Source organism: Eurosta solidaginis, chromosome 4 (genome assembly GCF_040869045.1).
Source record: "Eurosta solidaginis isolate ZX-2024a chromosome 4, ASM4086904v1, whole genome shotgun sequence".
NCBI lineage: Eukaryota > Metazoa > Arthropoda > Insecta > Diptera > Tephritidae > Eurosta > Eurosta solidaginis.
Genome location: NC_090322.1, coordinates 234,544,681 through 234,564,402, shown reverse-complemented (window position 1 = coordinate 234,564,402; position 19,722 = coordinate 234,544,681). Strand labels below are relative to the sequence as shown.

Below are 19,722 nucleotides of genomic sequence, written 5' to 3'. Positions count from 1 at the left end.
TTGAAGATATCATGATAAAATTTGGCAGGAACGTTACTCCTATTACTAAATGTACGCTTAATAAAAATTAACAAAATCGGAGAAGGACCACACCCACTTTAAAACAAATTTTTTTTAAAGTAAAATTTTATCAAAAAATTTAATATCTTTACAGTATATAAGTAAATTACGTAAACATTCAACTCCAGTAATGATATGGTGCAACAAAATACAAAAATAAAAGAAAATTTCAAAATGGGCGTGGCTCCGCCCTTTTTCATTTAATTTGTCTAGGATACTTTTAATGCCATAAGTCAAACAAAAATTTACCAATCCTTTTGAAATTTGGTAGGGGCATAGACTTTATGACGTTAACTGGTTTCTGTGAAAATGGGCGAAATCGGTTGAAGCCACGCCCAGTTTTTATACACGGTCGTTCGTCTGTCCTTCCGAATGGCCGTTAACACGATAACTTGAGCAAAAAGCGGCGGCCACCGTGGTGTGATGGTAGCGTGCTCCGCCTATCACACTGTATGCCCTGGGTTCAACTCCCGGGCAAAGCAACATCAAAATTTTAGAAATAAGGTTTTTCAATTAGAAGAAAATTTTTCTAAGCGGGGTCGCCCCTCGGCAGTGTTTGGCAAGCGCTCCGGGTGTATTTCTGCCATGAAAAGCTCTCAGTGAAAACTCATCTGCCTTGCAGATGCCGTTCGGAGTCGGCATAAAACATGTAGGTCCCCTCCGGCCAATTTGTAGGGAAAATCAAGAGGAGCACGACGCAAATTGGAAGAGAAGCTCGGCCTTAGATCTCTTCGGAGGTTATCGCGCCTTACGTTTTTTTTTTTGAGCAAAAAGCGATATATCTTTACTAAACTCAGTTCACGTACTTATCTGAACGCACTTTATCTTGGTATAAAAAATGAACGAAATCCGACTATGGCCACGCCCACTTTTTCGATATCGAAAATTACTAAAAATGAAAAAAATGCCATAATTCTATACCAAATACGAAAAAAGGGATGAAACATGGTAATTGGATTGGTTTATTGACGCGAAATATAACTTTGGAAAAAACTTTGTAAAATGGTTGTGACAGCTACCATATTAAGTAGAAGAAAATGAAAAAGTTCTGCAGTGCGAAATAAAAAACCCTTGAAATCTTTGCAGGTATTACATATATAAATAAATTAGCGGTATCGAACAGATGATGTTATGGGTCACCCTGGTCCAAATTTTGCTCGATATCTGGAAAACGCCTTCACATATACAACTACCACCACTCCCTTTTAAAATCCTCATTAATACCTTTAATTTGATACCCATATCGTACAAACACATTCTAGAGTCACCCCTGGTCCACCTTTATGGCGATATCTCGAAAAGGCATCTACCCATAGAACTAAGGCCCACTCCCTTTTAAAATACTCATTAACACCTTTCGTTCGATACCAGTATCGTACAAACAAATTCTAGAGACAGCCCTGGTCCACCTTTATGGCGAAATCTCGAAACGGCGTCCACCTATGGATCTAAGGATTTCTCCCTTTTAAAATACTTATTAACACCTTTCATTTGATACCCATATCGTACAAACAAATTCTAGAGTCAACCCTGATCCACCGTTATGGCGATATCCCTAAATGGCGTCCACCTATAGAACTATGGCCCACTCCCTCATAAAATACTCTTTAATGCCTTTCATTTGATACACATGTCATACAAACACATTCCAGGGTTTCCCTCGGTTCATTTTCCTACATGGTTATTTTCCCTTATGTTGTCACCATAGCTCTCAACTGAGTATGTACTGTTCGGTTACACCCGAACTTAACCTTCCTTACTTGTTTGTTTTTGCCGAGTGTTTGATGGGCAGCGGTTTGTCAAGCGTCGAGATCTGAGACCAGTGCGCGGACTTTTAAAAAGAGAATGTTGGTAGACGAAAAATTTAGATAGTGTTAGAAGTTGGTAGATTTTTTTTCCAAGAAAACTATAGCTACAGTTCATAATTTATTGTAAAACAAATAAAGCACATTTCACGGAAATAACACTTTTGAAAAAACATGTAAACAAAACAAAAAATATATGTAAAATTGCCTATATAATACTTGCTTTTTTCCTGTATTTCGAACTTGAAATACTGACGAAAATTTACCGAAACGTCTAATTACAATAACAATTTTCCAATGTACCAAAAATACTGCCACAAAATAACTGACTTCGGCATATCGTTTACTTCATAATGTAATGATAGAAGGTGGCGGAAGATTTGACAGCTATCATATCGAACGCCCTTAGCTCCAGTGACCTCCAGGTTGTATTTTGGAAGTACAAGAGAATGGGGGCATAAAAGAGGGCCCCTTTTGAAATAGTATTTAAATTAATATTTTTTAAATAATGATAGAATAACTTTTTGATAAAAACTATGAAATTAAGTTTGCTTTATTCATTTTTCAAACGTATGCAGCTTATCGATGTTACTGGTAATACTATAGGACGGAGGTCGACTGCTAATACACTGCCAAAAATGTCGGAAACGATTTCAAAAGACGTGCTTTGATATCAATAACCTCAAAGTAAAGACCTTATTAATGTCAAAAGATGTTTGCAAAAAAAAAACTAATTAAATTTTATGCTGAAAGGGGTCCTGCGACAAAAGACTACGGATCGTACTCCTGGTCTTGGAGCGGTTGAGGGTCATTGTTCGTATTTAAATACCGAACCAAAAACGTGTCTTTTGAACACGCTCCTGACATTTTTGAACAGGTATTAGCAGCCTACCACTGTCCGGCAGTATAACTTACTTAATTGACGCTTAACCGTTTAAAAGGTTATGGCTGTCCAACAAGGTGCGCTAGCCGTTTCTTGGCTCTGCCAACTGGCGCCAATTGGTCACATCAAGCGAGTTTAAATGGTTTTCCACCTGATCCTTCCAGCGGAGTGGTGGAAAAATTTAACAACATACAATAGTAGGTGTATAAATTACTTTGGATATAAGTTGAAGTTCTGAATTTGAGTCTTTATCGCGTAAACCTGAGAAGTTTCCGCTGTGATATGATTCCTTGTTGGCCACCCACCATTACAATTCGACGCTCATATCAACTGTAGGCAGGGGTTGGGAGCCAATGGCATAATGTAATGATAGAAGGTGGATGAAGATTTGACAGCTGTCATATCGACCGCCCTTAGCTCTAGGTTTTAGGGGGCATAAAATAAGGGTAAAATAGTAGGAAGGTAATATAGTATTTAATTTCATACTCTTTCAAAATAGAGAAAGTAGGTTAGGTTACATGATTGTAGTGAAATGTAATATATAAAATTCTTCTGTCACGGTTTTAGAGGCTGAACTCCTCCGAAACGGCTCAACCGATTCTCATGAAATTTTGTGAGCATATTGGGTAGGTCTGAGAATCGGCCAACGTCTACCTTTTTTTTCGCTACGTGTCTAGGGTCTTGAGATCAAAACGTGGACCCAGGTACCCCTAGAATGTGTTTATACAATATGGATATCAAATGAAAGCTGTTGATGAGTGCTATAGTACAGGATAATTTTCATACCCCTGGGTGACTAGGGTCTCGATGTCTAGGCCAAAACGTGGACCCGGATACCCCTAGAATGTGTTTATACAATATGGATGTCAAATGAAAGCTGTTGATGAGTGCTACAGTACAGGATAATTTTCAAACAACTGGGAGGCTAGGGTCTCGAGATATAGCCCAAACGTGGACCCGGGTACCCCTAGAATGTGTTTATACAATATGGATATCAAATGAAAGCTGTTGATGAGTGCTATAGTACAGGATAATTTTCATACAACTGGGAGGCTAGGGTCTCGAGATATACCCCAAAACGTGGACCCGGGTACCCATAGAATGCGTTTATACAATATGGATATCAAATGAAAGCTGCTGATGAGTGCTATAGTACAGGATAATTTTCATACAACTGGGAGGCTAGGGTCTCGAGATATAGCCCAAAACGTGGACCCGGGTACCCCTAGAATGTGTTTGCACAATATGGATATCAAATGAAAGCTGTTGATGAGTGCTATAGTACAGGATAATTTTCATACAACTGGGAGGCTAGGGTCTCGATACATAGCCCAAAACGTGGACCCGGGTACCCCTAGAATGTGTTTATACAATATGGATATCAAATGAAAGCCGTTGATGAGTGCTATAGTACAGGATAATTTTCATACAACTGGGAGGCTAGGGTCTCGACATATAGCCCAAAACGTGGACCCGTGAACGCCTAGAATGTGTTTGCACAATATGGATATCAAATGAAAGCTGTTGATGAGTGCTATAGTACAGGATAATTTTCATACAACTGGGAGGCTAGGGTCTCGAGATATAGCCCAAAACGTGGACCCGGGTACCCCTAGAATGTGTTTATACAATATGGATAACAAATGAAAGCTGTTGATGAGTGATTTAGTAGAGGATAATTTTCATACCCCTGGGTGAAAATGGGGGTTGGAGATATAGGCCAAACGTGGGCCCGTGAACGCCTAGACAATGTTTTTACATTGTGGGTATCAAATTGATGCTGTTGATGAGTGCTTTAGTACAGGGTAATTTTCATACCTATTGGTGACTAGAGTCTAGAGATATAGGCCAAAACGTGGATCAGGGTAACACTAGGATGTGTTTTTACATTATGGGTACCAAATTGAAGCTGTTGATGTGTGCTTTAGTACAGAGTAAGTTTTATGCCGCTGGGTGACTAGGGTCTCGATATGTAAGTCAAAACGTGGACCCGGATAACCCTAGAATGTGTTTATATAATATGGATGTCAAACGAAAGCTGTTGATGAGTGCTACAGTACAGGATAATTTTCATACAACTGGGAGGCTAGGGTCTCGAGATATAGCCCAAACGTGGACCCGGGTACCCCTAGAATGTGTTTATACAATATGGATATCAAATGAAAGCTGTTAATGAGTGCTATAGTACAGGATAATTTTCATACAACTGGGAGGCTAGGGTCTCGAGATATACCCCAAAACGTGGACCCGGGTACTAACTAGCCTTTTTACAATAGTCAATGAGAGTCATTTTACTTCGCGACACGATTCACATGTCATTCAATGATAAATGTCAAAATGAGTTTTATACTCTTTCTTACTTTGTTCTTTGTTCGAGCGGCCGTGACAAGCGCACGCATTCATCATAAATTTGTAAAAACTAAATCGCAAACACTGTGGTTCATCCGCGAATAAAATCAAGAAATATTTATATAAAGTTATACAGTGTGTTTCCTTGATTCGGCAGCGATAAAGCGTTTCATTAGAAACCATCATTTGTTGGAATAATTCTGCCGACAAAGAAGCCCACATTGGTGACCCCGACATATAACAAATACAATACAGTGAACAAGGTGCAAATACATATTCGCATTGCCCTCATCGTTTATCGACTCGGGAATGGAATAAACTTACCAAAAACATTAAAGCATCGATATTTTCACAAAACCAAAAGTGAATTTAATCAGAAAAGTGCAATCAAAATCGTCTTTTTTGCAAAAGTCAAAAAATTAAAAACGCACAAATTTCACCAGCTGATTCACACATTACGTCACTTGTGCGCAACAAAATTAAATTGTTTGCAACACAAAAACATTATTATCCAAAAAATTGATTTGGGAAACGTGCCCAACAGAAGCCGAAGTGGAAGATAACCAGTATCTTGACGATTTCAACCAGAGCTTTCGGATGATATTCAAGATGGACGAATCGAACAATTCAAATGGACAATCAGCATCAAACGTAAGTACCGCTAGCAATTTTCCTTTACCTGAAATTAGTAGAATTACAATAAGGGCACCGACGTTCGTAAAAAATGAACCGGATTTATTTTTTATTCAAATGGAAGCTCAATTTACCAACGGTGGAATCACTAGAGATAACGCTAAATATAATCATGTCATTGCTGCACTCGATCCTCAATATTTGTCAATGGTTTCTGATTTGATTCGTAATCCGCCGGACGACGGCAGAAAATATGAAACATTAAAAGCGCGTTTAATTAATGAATATACAGCATCTGATCAAAAGAAATTAAAAGTTTTGTTAACAGAAATCGAACTCGGTGATGACAAACCATCGCATTTATTGCGTAAAATGCGTGATTTAGCACGAAGTTCTATGAGTGATGAAGCATTAAAATCACTTTGGATCGATCGTCTGCCCGAAAATGTGAGAGCGGTTGTAGCCATTTCTAACGATAATTTGAACACATGCGCCACTCTGGCCGATAAAGTAGTGGAATTAACTTCTTCGAAACAAATCTCCGAAATCAAAACGGAAATAAACCCTTCTTTGTCACAATTAAAAGCACAAATTGATGAACTCACAAAATCGTTTAATGACTTTAGGGCAAGTCGAAGTAAAAGTCTCAACCGAAACAACAACAGTAACAGACGTTCTCGATCTAAATCAAATAGAAAACATCCATATTGCCGTTATCATTACAAATTCGGGGCACTTGCTCGCAAATGTGAACAACCTTGCCGGTTCAAAAAACCTGAAGGCAGTTCAAACGATAATTCGGAAAACTAAAAACCACTTCGCCACCGACGGTACACGAAGTGGAATCAAATCTCACTCGCCGTCTCTTCGTCACTGATCAATCAAATCATCGTAAATTTTTAGTCGACACTGGCGCAGACTTATCAATTTTGCCAAAAAATTTATTCAATAAATTAAATAAACCAAATTCCTATAAACTTTTCGCCGCAAACGGCACACCCATAGAAACTTTCGGTAGCATTACTTGCAATGTCAATTTAGGACTAAGACGTGATTTCATTTGGACATTTTTGATAGCAAATGTGTCCAAACCCATTCTTGGCGCTGATTTTCTTGATGAATACGGATTGCTGGTTGATATAAAAAATAAACAATTGATCGATGTTCATACAAATTTACGAACTAAATGCAATTCTCATCTTACACGTTATCAAAGAGTCTCTTCGGTTCATTGCAAATCTGATTTCAGCGAAATAATAAATGAATTTGTAGATCTCACTCTGCCTCCAACCTTCAATAAACGTGATAATTTGAAACCTAGTACGGTAAAACATCAAATTATTACAACGGGTCGTCCCACTTTTTCACGAGCACGTCGTTTAAACCCTGAAAAACTTAAACTAGCTAAAGTTGAGTTCGAAGCAATGCTAAAAGCGGGAATTTGTCAACCAAGTAAAAGTCCTTGGGCAAGCCCATTGCACATAGTACCCAAAAAAGGCGGCACATGGCGTTTTTGCGGTGATTATCGTGCTTTAAATGCCGTTACAATTCCTGATCGATATCCCTTACCTCACATCCAAGATGTAACACACATATTTGCAAACAAACAAATTTTTTCAAAAATCGATCTCGTTAGCGCATACAATCAAATCCCAATAGCAGAAGAAGACAAAGAGAAAACTGCAATCATTACACCCTTCGGCTTATTTGAATTCAATGTGATGACTTTTGGTCTCGGAAACGCATTTCAAACTTTTCAACGTTTCATGAACAGTATTTTTCACGATCTTGATTTCGTCGTTGTCTACATCGATGACATTTGCATAGCTTCATATGACATGAGCGAACATCGAAAACATTTGAAAATTGTCTTACAACGTCTTAAAGAAAAAAACATTAAAATCAACCTTGCCAAATGCGAATTTGGACAACAAAAAATCACTTTTCTCAGTCACATCGTCACAAAAGATGGCATTTTACCAAAAACTGAAAAAGTTGATGTCATTAAAAATTTCAAAAAACCTGAAAAAGCACACGAACTCCGTAGTTTTTTGGCAATCCTTAACTCATATCGTCGCTTTCTACCGAATGCTGCTCAAATCCAAGGCAAACTTCAGCTGCTAATAAAAGGCAACAAAAAAAAAGATAATTCGCAAATTGCTTGGAACGACGATGCATCTTTAGCATTTGAAAAATGTAAAGCTGATATCGCCAACGCTGTCCTGTTAGCTCACCCAATTCCCAATACAACTTTGCCATTACACGTGGATGCTAGTAATCACGCAATAGGGGCAGCCCTTCACCAAATCAACAATGGTCAACTTCAACCATTAAGTTTCTATTCCAAACGATTAACCGATACCCAAAAGCGTTATAGCACCTATGATCGTGAACTTTTGGCAATCTTTCAGGCAATCAAACACAACAAATTTATGATCGACGGACGCAATTGCATTGTGTATACTGACCATAAACCATTAACATTTTCCTTTCGACAAAATCCCGACAAAGCTTCACCCAGACAAGCACGTCAACTTGATTTCATTGGTCAATTCACAACGGACATTCGTCACATTTCCGGCAAAGATAACGTTGTTGCAGACTTATTGTCGCGCATTGAAGAAATCAAAGTTAACGATATCAGCTTAGAACTTCTAGCAAATTCTCAAATAAACGACAACGAACTAAATGACATTCTGGAAGGAAAAATCCCATGTTCTTTAAATTTGAACAAAATTTATCTTCCTGGTTCTAATCTGCACGTTTATTGCGACACATCTTCTAAGCAAATCAGACCCTTTATCGTCGGTAACATGCGAAAGAGAATTTTCAATCTGGTGCACAACATCTCGCATCCTGGTAAAAGGGCTTCTGTCAATTTATTAACCGAACGTTATGTATGGCCAAACATCAAATCGGATGTCTCTAAATGGTCAAGTGAATGTGTTAATTGCCAAAAAAGCAAAGTTCACAAACATAACAAAACTGCTTTAGCTAATTTCAATGCACCTGACGGTCGTTTCAAACACATAAATATTGATATCATTGGACCTTTGCCGTTATCCAAGGGATTTCGTTATTGCTTAACATGCATTGATCGTTTCTCACGCTGGCCAGTTACAATCCCCATCGAAAACATGACAGCTGAAACGGTAGCCAATGCACTCATTCGTGGATGGATTTCACACTATGGCGTACCATTATATGTCACAACCGATCAAGGTCGACAATTCGAATCGAATGTATTCAAAGAATTGAATCGTCTTCTTGGTTGTAAACACATCCGTACCACTCCCTATCATCCACAAGCCAACGGCTTGATTGAACGTTTCCATAGAACTCTGAAGGCATCAATCATGTGTCATCAAAACGAAACTTGGTATGACGTGTTACCTTTAATCATGCTCGCATTAAGAACGACAATTAAAAATGATTTACAAGCTTGCCCAGCTGAATTGTTATACGGCACAACTTTAAGATTGCCGGGCGATTTTCTCGATGACAAAACTACTGATCTCTCGACAGATTTTGTTAAAAATCTAAAAAACGTCATGAACCAAATCAAAACCATTGTCACTTCGAATCACTCTGTGAACCATTGTTTCATTCAAAAAGAACTTTCGAATTGCACACATGTATTCCTACGTGATGATTCCGTTAGAGCACCATTTAAACAGCCATATGATGGCCCATTTGAAGTTGTTAAACGAAAGGAAAAAAATTTCGACATTCGGGTAAATGGAAGATTGGTAACGGTATCATGTGACCGTTTAAAAGCAGCTGTATCATATAAGGATAATAATGAAACGAATACCAAAAATTTTATTGTAAAAAATAATGTTAAAGAAAACAATGAACCTCTTAGTCAAAAATTTGAACATGCCAAAAAATCCAATAACGTTAACTGTGTACCCACAGAAGTTAGAACACGATCAGGAAGACTGATTAGAAAACCCAATCGTTTTGTAACTTTTTCAACGTGATCGGTGGATCACTGGTGGGGGAGTATGTGGCGGTTTACTAACTAGCCTTTTTACAATAGTCAATGAGAGTCATTTTACTTCGCGACACGATTCACATGTCATTCAATGATAAATGTCAAAATGAGTTTTATACTCTTTCTTACTTTGTTCTTTGTTCGAGCGGCCGTGACAAGCGCACGCATTCATCATAAATTTGTAAAAACTAAATCGCAAACACTGTGGTTCATCCGCGAATAAAATCAAGAAATATTTATATAAAGTTATACAGTGTGTTTCCTTGATTCGGCAGCGATAAAGCGTTTCATTAGAAACCATCATTTGTTGGAATAATTCTGCCGACAAAGAAGCCCACAAATTCGTTTATACAATATGAATATCAAATGAAAGCTGCTGATGAGTGCTATAGTACAGGATAATTTTCATACAACTGGGAGGCTAGGGTCTCGAGATATAGCCCAAAACGTGGACCCGGGTACCCTTAGAATGTGTTTGCACAATATGGATATCAAATGAAAGCTGTTGATGAGTGCTATAGTACAGGATAATTTTCATACAACTGGGAGGCTAGGGTATCGAGATATAGCCCAAAACGTGGACCCGGGTACCCCTAGAATGTGTTTATACAATATGGATATCAAATGAAAGCCGTTGATGAGTGCTATAGTACAGGATAATTTTCATACAACTGGGAGGCTAGGGTCTCGACATATAGCCCAAAACGTGGACCCGTGAACGCCTAGAATGTGTTTGCACAATATGGATATCAAATGAAAGCTGTTTATGAGTGCTATAGTACAGGATAATTTTCATACAACTGGGAGGATAGGGTCTCGATATATACCCCAAAACGTGGATCCGGGTACCCCTAGAATGTGTTTATACAATATGGATATCAAATGAAAGCTGCTGATGAGTGCTATATTACAGGATAATTTTCATACAACTGGGAGGCTAGGGTCTCGAGATATAGCCCAAAACGTGGACCCGGGTACCCCTAGAATGTGTTTGCACAATATGGATATCAAATGAAAGCTGTTGATGAGTGCTATAGTACAGGATAATTTTCATACAACTGGGAGGCTAAGGTCTCGAGATATAGCCCAAAACGTGGACCTGGGTACCCCTAGAATGTGTTTATACAATATGGATAACAAATGAAAGCTGTTGATGAGTGATTTAGTAGAGGATAATTTTCATACCCCTGGGTGAAAATGGGGGTTGGAGATATAGGCTAAACGTGGGCCCGTGAACGCCTAGACACTGTTTTTACATTGTGGGTATCAAATTGAAGCTGTTGATGAGTGCTATAGTACAGAGTAAGTTTTATGCCGCTGGGTGACTAGGGTCTCGATATGTAAGTCAAAACGTGGACCCGGATAACCCTAGAATGTGTTTATATAATATGGATGTCAAACGAAAGCTGTTGATGAGTGCTACAGTACAGGATAATTTTCATACAACTGGGAGGCTAGGGTCTCGAGATATAGCCCAAACGTGGACCCGGGTACCCCTAGAATGTGTTTATACAATATGGATATCAAATGAAAGCTGTTAATGAGTGCTATAGTACAGGATAATTTTCATACAACTGGGAGGCTAGGGTCTCGAGATATACCCCAAAACGTGGACCCGGGTACCATAGAATTCGTTTATACAATATGAATATCAAATGAAAGCTGCTGATGAGTGCTATAGTACAGGATAATTTTCATACAACTGGGAGGCTAGGGTCTCGAGATATAGCCCAAAACGTGGGCCCGGGTACCCTTAGAATATGTTTGCACAATATGGATATCAAATGAAAGCTGTTGATGAGTGCTATAGTACAGGATAATTTTCATACAACTGGGAGGCTAAGGTCTCGAGATATAGCCCAAAACGTGGACCTGGGTACCCCTAGAATGTGTTTATACAATATGGATAACAAATGAAAGCTGTTGATGAGTGATTTAGTAGAGGATAATTTTCATACCCCTGGGTGAAAATGGGGGTTGGAGATATAGGCTAAACGTGGGCCCGTGAACGCCTAGACAATGTTTTTACATTGTGGGTATCAAATTGAAGCTGTTGATGAGTGCTTTAGTACAGGGTAATTTTCATACCTATTGGTGACTAGAGTCTCGAGATATAGGCCCAAACGTGGATCAGGGTAACACTAGGATGTGTTTTTACATTATGGGTACCAAATTGAAGCTGTTGATGTGTGGTTTAGTACAGAGTAAGTTTTATGCCGCTGGGTGACTAGGGTCTCGAGATGTAAGCCAAAACGTAGTTTTACACCGCTGAGTGAATAGGGTCTCGAGATATAGACCAAACATGGATCCGGATACCCCTAGAATGTGTGTGTATTATGGATATCAAATGAAAGCTGTTGCTGAGAGCTCTAAAATTCATTGTGATATTCGATTTAGTCGCATCAACCTGGCAAAACTGATAAATAAAGACAAGAATTAATAATACACACATACCTATTTACATACGTCCTATTCGATTTGCCTGAAATGTCGTATATAAATTTGCCTATATTAGTATTTACGATGCTTTTGTCCGGGAAGTATACCAGAGAAGGACTGGGACTGGGATTAGAACTAGGACTGGGACTGAGACTGAGACTCGGAGTGGGACTGGGACTAGATTCGGAATGGGTCTGAAACAAAATACATACCACCCTCTGGGACTGGCAATAAGAGATGAAGAAAAAGGAGAAAAACTTGAGAGAAGAAAAAAGAGAGAAGGAGACTGAGAAAGAGATAGAATGAGACGAAGATGGAGATGAAGCGAAAAAGACGGAGGGAGGAGTGAATAAAAAGATTAGGAAAAAGTGTAGAGGGGTAGGGCAGAGTTAGATGGAAAAAGTTTATTAAAATGTATGCAGATATGCCAAATTTAGGGCAGAACAACGTCTGCCGGGTCTGCTAGTTTTACTATAAAAACAATTAAGGACGAGACTGCCTTAGGCTGTGCCGAAGACCTAATACCTTTCCTTTATGGATCTGAACGAATATCTGATGAAATTTCAAAAGTTCATAAAATCTGAACAATCAGTTGTATGGCATATATATTATAAAAGCTCCTAGCTGTTAAAATTAAGAAATTTTGAAAACTCCCTTATCCGACAAATCGGTTGCATGCGATATATATCGATTCGGTGATGATTCATCGGGCACCAAAGCATACCCACTCATTGAATTTCATCAAGATATCTATCTGTTCTCCTTTAAGGCCTTAGCATTTTCAACCAACTTTGATATTCCATTTTATTTTCATGAAAGGTATAGTAATAAGACTTAATTTCCGTTATGCAATTATAATAATAATTAATAATAATAATAATTTTTATCCCCAATGTCGACAGATGTACTCAAAAGTATTACGAATCCAACCCGTGTTTCGGGAGCGATCCGAGGTCGTTTTTCAGTTTTTGTTAACATCTTTTGAAAGAATCAAAATTCTTATTTGCCGCCTTCAAGTTGTTGGTAGGAAGATCAATGTGTAAGTTTGGACATCTCTCCCGACATTTTTTGACAAGTATTAGCAGAAGACCACTGAAGTACATTATTCCCGTTATTTTAACAACTTGCCACGTTGATTGGAGGTACATATGTACAAATTTTCATTCACGATCATGGACAGACATCGCCTCACGATATTAATAAAGGCATGAAGTTTTAACATTTAATTGTACTGAGCTCTTCTTCCGATGGAGAACATTGTGAAGAGGACGCAGGAGCGCCTGCAAGTCATATATGAGCACTGCCCATGACATTATACATACATATGTATAAGTTCAATGCCAGAATTAGAAAATAAGGTGTATTTAGTCTCGTCAGACTTTTCAGCCTCTACGAATAGGTATTTTGCATTCATTGAGCCTAAATATCTCTGTCGGTGGCCCAGACATGTTCTCATTCAGCATCGTGTTTAAAAATAAAAATGTCCACATGTCCGTCTCTCGGTTCCAACAACACGCACAAAGGAAGCTGTAAAAACATATTTAAAACAATTACCATTTGTATTATTTAAACTACAATGCATCTTACCAGCATTTAACGCCTAAAATATGCAGATTTTAATAATTTTGTATGAGAATTGTCATAAGTTTGAATAATAGAAAAGTCAACAGAAAACGGAATTTGAGAAAAAAGTGATGCCGTTGTATATTTTTTTAGAAAAAACGATTTGTAATGTTTTACATACACGTTTTCCATTGAATTAAAAAGGAGTTTTGTGAAGCGACAACATTCTTATTTCTAAGGGCGTTCAAGATGGCGGCGTTAGAGCGAGAAACTGCTTACATCCGCCACTGAATGAAAAAAACTGATGAAAATAGCGTAGGAAAATATTTGCGTGCTCATTTACTACATTTATTTCATAAACAAATTTATTTCTTGTTTGAATTTGTGCACAAATTTTTCAAAATTGGTTAGTTTGGTTAGTGTCGCCTCTTAATGTTATTTGGGTGTGCTCGGCAATTAAATACGTTTACCTACTGGGCCCTATTCACTAACTGTGAGTTTTAAAGTGTACACAAGAAATTGTGTAAACTGTGAAATTCTGATTCTGTAAAGCAAAACTGTGAACAAAAAAACTCACTGATAAAAACTTCGTGAGTTTTCTTGGCAGCCTGTGTACACTATTCTGACATTCAAAACTCATACGCACTGTTGCAGAATGACTTTTTTGTTTTCATGGCGTTTTTGTTTCATGGGGTGAATATTTTCTCACTGACATAAGACTTTTACATTCAGCGCTCATTCAGCAAAACAATGTGCACAATAATTTACAGAATCGCATGAAAATTAAAAGTGCAAATTATGTGTGCAAATGAGTTTTCAATGAGTGGACATTTTTCATTTTTTCACAGTTAGGGAATTGACCCCTGATCGCAGTATTTGGTTTCAATGCGAATATATTGAAATGTTGGTAGATTTTTGGGCTTTGGTGTTAAAAGTGGTAGAAAATGAAAATGGGTCAAAAAGTTGGTAGTTCTACCAATAAAGTGGTAAAGTCCGTGCACTGTCTAAGACTGTTCAGCTAAGCGTAGTACTTAAAGAGAACAGAAGCAAATGTATTATACAATTAATAATTAAGAGAGATGAGAACAGTATTTTTTATAGAAAAAAAGGGAGTCCGAGCTATCAAATATGTTATATACACGGTTGCCACACCATGTTTCCATTTGGGACCAAAATTCATCGAAAAAAAGGACCAAGTCTCAAAGAAATGGACTAAATTTTTGTATTTTTTAATTCGTTTAAAAGCAATTCGGCAATTCACAAATGTGTCGAATTCCTTATAAAGCCTTTAATTTCAGCTTGTGGTAGAGTTCAATGTCACACACACCTTCATTTTAACAAAAAGCTTTACATAAATACATATATGTTTTAACGAAAAACCTTAGGGGAAAGCCCGTGTGACAAGCCAAACTAGTTCAGTTTTATTTACATAAAAGCCTAATTTTTAAACTAAATTTCTCCAGAGCTTGGTTATATTAACTTTATCTTAAAATCAGTCCTAAAAGGTAAAAAAAATTTTTTCCAATAACTGAAATTTTTCAAATATCCAATATTTTGAAATAATTACTCAAAATGTGCTTCATATTGATGGTATAATATAGGCAGACAAACTTTTTCTGATTTAACTCTTTAGTGCAGGCTGGAAAAATTCTGTAACTGATATTGAATTTGACAACTGTATTCCAGAAGCGCAATTAACTTCCAGACACAAAGATAGAAAATATAGCCGCAAGAAGACACTTTCCAGAGTGAGGCAACGAGTTAAATAAATGCCTAGTATCTTGCGTGGCTTAAAACCACAATAGTCATGGAATTCCTTAAACTCATTAATTTGCTTTGTGTTGTTTGAATAAAATTTATGTAAATATCGACATCCCAAACGAAATGTATCACTTTCAAAATGTTTACATAGGACCCGAGCCTATACACATTCTGTGCCCTTTTAGCGTTGACAGGGATGTAGCGTCTCACAAACGTAACAAATTAAACACCTACCACTCACTGCAGACGTTGTTGGAAGTACACTTTTTCTCAACATGCCTTGAGAAATATCCACTGTAGAGGCATGATAATAGGGCCACGCTGGAACAACAGGATTTTTCGTGTATTTTTTTCTGTCTAGGGGTCAAACTGCCATTTTATTTTTCAATAAAATTGCATGTTTTACTGTATTCTGAATAGATATGTATGCACATAAATCGTGCTAAGGTATACTATTATTGTCTCATATGACCATTGCGTATTCATCCTGAAGGAAATTTCCATCTCGAAAAACCACAATTTCTCCTTAAACAGTAACGGTAAGGCAACGCTTCTAGCAAAACAACAAACATTATGAAACTTCCGAAATCCCCAAATACGTCCAAAAGTTTTGAGCGGAAATACCTCCTTTTTTGTACCATGCTTGTATCATGGGTCTGCCAAGAGTAGCATTGATTTTTGACGTTTTTTTCTGAACGGTGTTTCAGATTTTCTTCAGTATAAAAAAAATGTGTGCACATTTTGTATGGTAGAAAATCTGAAATTCAGAAAAGAAAGTATCAAAAATCAATGCGAATTTTGGGAAATATTGTACCTCCCTGTTGAAAATATCTCTAGTTCAAAACTCCTATGCTTCTAAGTATTCGTTACCACTACTTGTGGCATTCTGTCAATTGGCGAATTTAAAATGGCGACGTCATAGGGGGTGGAATCGGAAACACTGCATTACCTTTTCTATGGTTCCAAACTAGAAAAAAAACATTTACGTTAGAGCTAGTAGGTTTTTTGGCACTATTTCGATAGTTTCGAATTAGTGTAGGAATGTACAGTTTAGATCTATTTCTTTTTCTTCGTACTAACTATTTGGTTGATTCCGAACCCACCCCAAAACTCTACATGTTGCATCTACTACGATATTATCCCCTTTTTCGATAGTTCCGACCCAGTGGGAAAAAAGGAAAAGAAGGCATAGTCGAAGCTCTTTAAGGTTCAAAAATATGGTAAATAAATGATTTAGCCATATCTGTCTGTTTGTTTGAATGCAACCTAGTTTTTACATTTTTTGAGATATCTTGATGAAAGATTTTATTTTGATACCCGATTCAGAGAACATATACTAAAGTGAAAATTCTCTGTCTGATTAATCATATGTCGGAATAGATGGTATCGAACCACTATAGCGTAACTCTCCCATACATCCGATGGCTCAGTTAAGTGGGTGTTTTATAATTTCTTTCTCATTTTAGCAGCTACCAACTTGACATTTAACGTCAGTTTTCGCATATGGACAAATCCAAAATAAAATTTGAGCCCTCGTTCACTTGTAAACTTTTATCTCATTCCTTCCACATATTAAGCTAAATATTTTGTTTTATCAGAGTTAAATTTACCTGTATGGGTTTGTTGGACGATATGTCCACCATTTGATCTTCAATCCGAATGTAGCCACTTTTAATTAAACCTGCAAAAAGGCAGAAATATATTTAATAAAACTGACAGCATAATAATATTAATTTTATAGATTGAAACTAAGGATTTTGGGGAAAAATTAAATGACGGCCTCCGCTGTGTGGTGGTACATCGAGGGTCGTGGGCTCAAGCACAGCGTATTGCAACATCAAACATTTAGAAAAAAGATTCTAATTAGAAAAAGGGATGTCTAAGTAGGGTCGCCCCTCGATCCACTGCCGAGTGTATATCTGCAATAAAAAGCTTCCGAGTGAAAATTCATCTGCTTTGCAACTTTTGCTCGTAGTTGGCATAAAACATGAAGCCCTAGATCCGAAAATTTATGGGAAAACTTAAAAACAAGTACGATGCAAATTGAAAGAGACGCTCAATCTAAGTCTTCCTGGAAGTAAACCACGCCATGTACTGTTTTTTTAATAATCAACGCTACTGCATGGCTCAGAAGAAGAATCAATGTAGTCTCCTTAAAGAAGACAGGAATCCCCTCCAGGCCGGAGGGTAAATTTATTTCATTTCATTCATTTTCATTTTTTATTTAACATTTTCTTCATGCTCACTTGTTAAAAATTAGATACAGTGTTGATTTAAACAATTTTGACTACTATGTAGCATAAGAAAAGTACATGACATTTTTTATGTTAAGATTTAACATAGTGTTACGAATATTAGCAACACTAAGGGGTACTGTCGTCTCTAAGCGATGCTAAGCAGTGACTTGTATGTACATCAATAGATCAATTATTATGTCTACACATATACGTACACGCAGCGGAGAAGAGACACATGATCATACCTGATAAGATATAGCTCAATTTTTTTTTTTAAATAAGTTAGAGTTCCTTATGACCTGTATGGTGGCAGGAAGGGAGTTGAAGACTTTGCATTACGAGGGCGGATTTATTTAATAAAGCACTTAATTGGTTTGGTCGTCAAAGGAATTTTGATAACACTATGAACACATTCAGTCCTGTAATATCTTTATTGATTGGCAGGTTCACTTTAACCTAATATCCTGAAAGAAGCCTCTGATGATTGTACCATTTTACCAACAGTAAAAGTAATCACCAGAATAATTACAACCGAGCTGAGACTAGAAGGGGCAGTTGGAAGAAAACTTGATCGCCCTTGATGCTCCAAGTTGGCGTCAATTTTAGCGGAACAGGGAAAGCTGGTGTGATGTGTTATGAATCGGCCAAAATCGCCTAGGCAATTGAGCGCCAATTAATGATGAAAAAGGTGAGCTCCTGAGTACTAAAATGTTAAAAACCCCATCTCTATCCAGTCATACTGTCCTTGCAAGTATTTGTTAACGCATGGCGAATTTATACAAGGTGCTGACAAAGCGAATTCAACCAATTCGCCGTGCAGAACAATTTCAAGTAAAAAGATGGAAAATTACAAAACAACTGCCATAGCTGATTGTATAGATTCATTTCGGGAGCTGCTAAACTCCTTCATGTGCAATGCCAAACAAAATTTATATGACTTATCTTGTTTGGTTGATTTTCCGACAGGGTGAATAAATGATGTATATTGGAACGATTTTCCGTCATCCCTTGTCAAATTTGGTTTTGAGACAAACCGGTTTCGGCGTTGTGCCATCATAAGTGTCGATTTTCGTTCTGATCTGTTGTTGTCGTTTGTCCTGTATTTATAGTTCGTAGGTATATGAGCAGGTATTGTCAAATTGATGCTTGTGTATATTTATATTATTTATATTATGTGTATGTGCTGTGCGTTCATTCAGAACCGAGGGTGGTTTACTAATCGATTTGTGCGTCTGACTGGGGTAGGTAGAAATCTGTGATTTTAGTCGTTTGACCTTCTTTGTCGGTTTTTTGTTTTGGTGTGTTAATTGTTCTGTGTTTATTTGTTGTTGTGTGTTTGTCTGTTGTACCTACCTGTGTGATTAAGTTGTTTCCTGTAAACAAGTTTTAAAGGCTCGAATATTGTGTCAGAAATTGTGTTTATCTGTTCGTTTATTATTCTACCGTCGAATGTTTTCTGTTTTTAGATTTCCATGTTTTCGAGTACGTTGAGACGTCGGCCCTTTTCTTGTATGTGAAGAACCCTAATTGTTTTATTGATGTTTGCTGGGGAACACTCATTCTCGACCATGTGATTCGCGAAGTTAGGCTCGGGTATAATGTTTGGATTCCGTATTTTTTTGTTGTAATCTCTAATATGTTCTCTGAACCTCGTTCTTATTTGCCGTCCTGTTTGTCCTATGTAACTATGCTGGCATCCGCAGGTAAACTTGTATACGCCGTGGCTGCTAAACGGATCCTCTGAGTTAATGTTAGTTCTTAGTTTTCGCCCTAGATTGTTCGATGTTTTGAATGCTGTGTTAATGTTGTATTTTTTAAAGAAGTTTGCCAATTTATATGTTGCTTTTCCAGTATATGTCATAGTCGTCCAGCTATTATTTTCCTTTTCATTATTTCTTTTTGGTTCTCCATTTGTCCTTCTGAGCTTATCTACTAGTGCTTTTTTATATCCGTTGTTTGCAGCGATATTATATATGACCTCAAGTTCTCTCTTAT

The 19,722-nt window shown here is 37.5% G+C and overlaps 1 protein-coding gene across 6 annotated transcripts in view; it reads right to left on the bottom strand.

Annotated features, from left to right (window-relative positions):
* LOC137251077 (otoferlin-like) overlaps nucleotides 1-19,722 on the bottom strand; it is a 635,511-nt gene that overhangs the window by 405,107 nt on the left and 210,682 nt on the right. For 5 of the 6 annotated variants that reach the window (XM_067785043.1, XM_067785044.1, XM_067785045.1 and 2 more), the window contains one exon: nucleotides 17,101-17,171. In XM_067785043.1, coding sequence (XP_067641144.1) covers nucleotides 17,101-17,171 — 71 coding nt within the window. Of the gene's footprint in view, nucleotides 1-15,724; nucleotides 15,843-17,100; nucleotides 17,172-19,722 lie in introns of those variants that run through there. The other variant, XM_067785048.1, reaches the window with a different exon arrangement.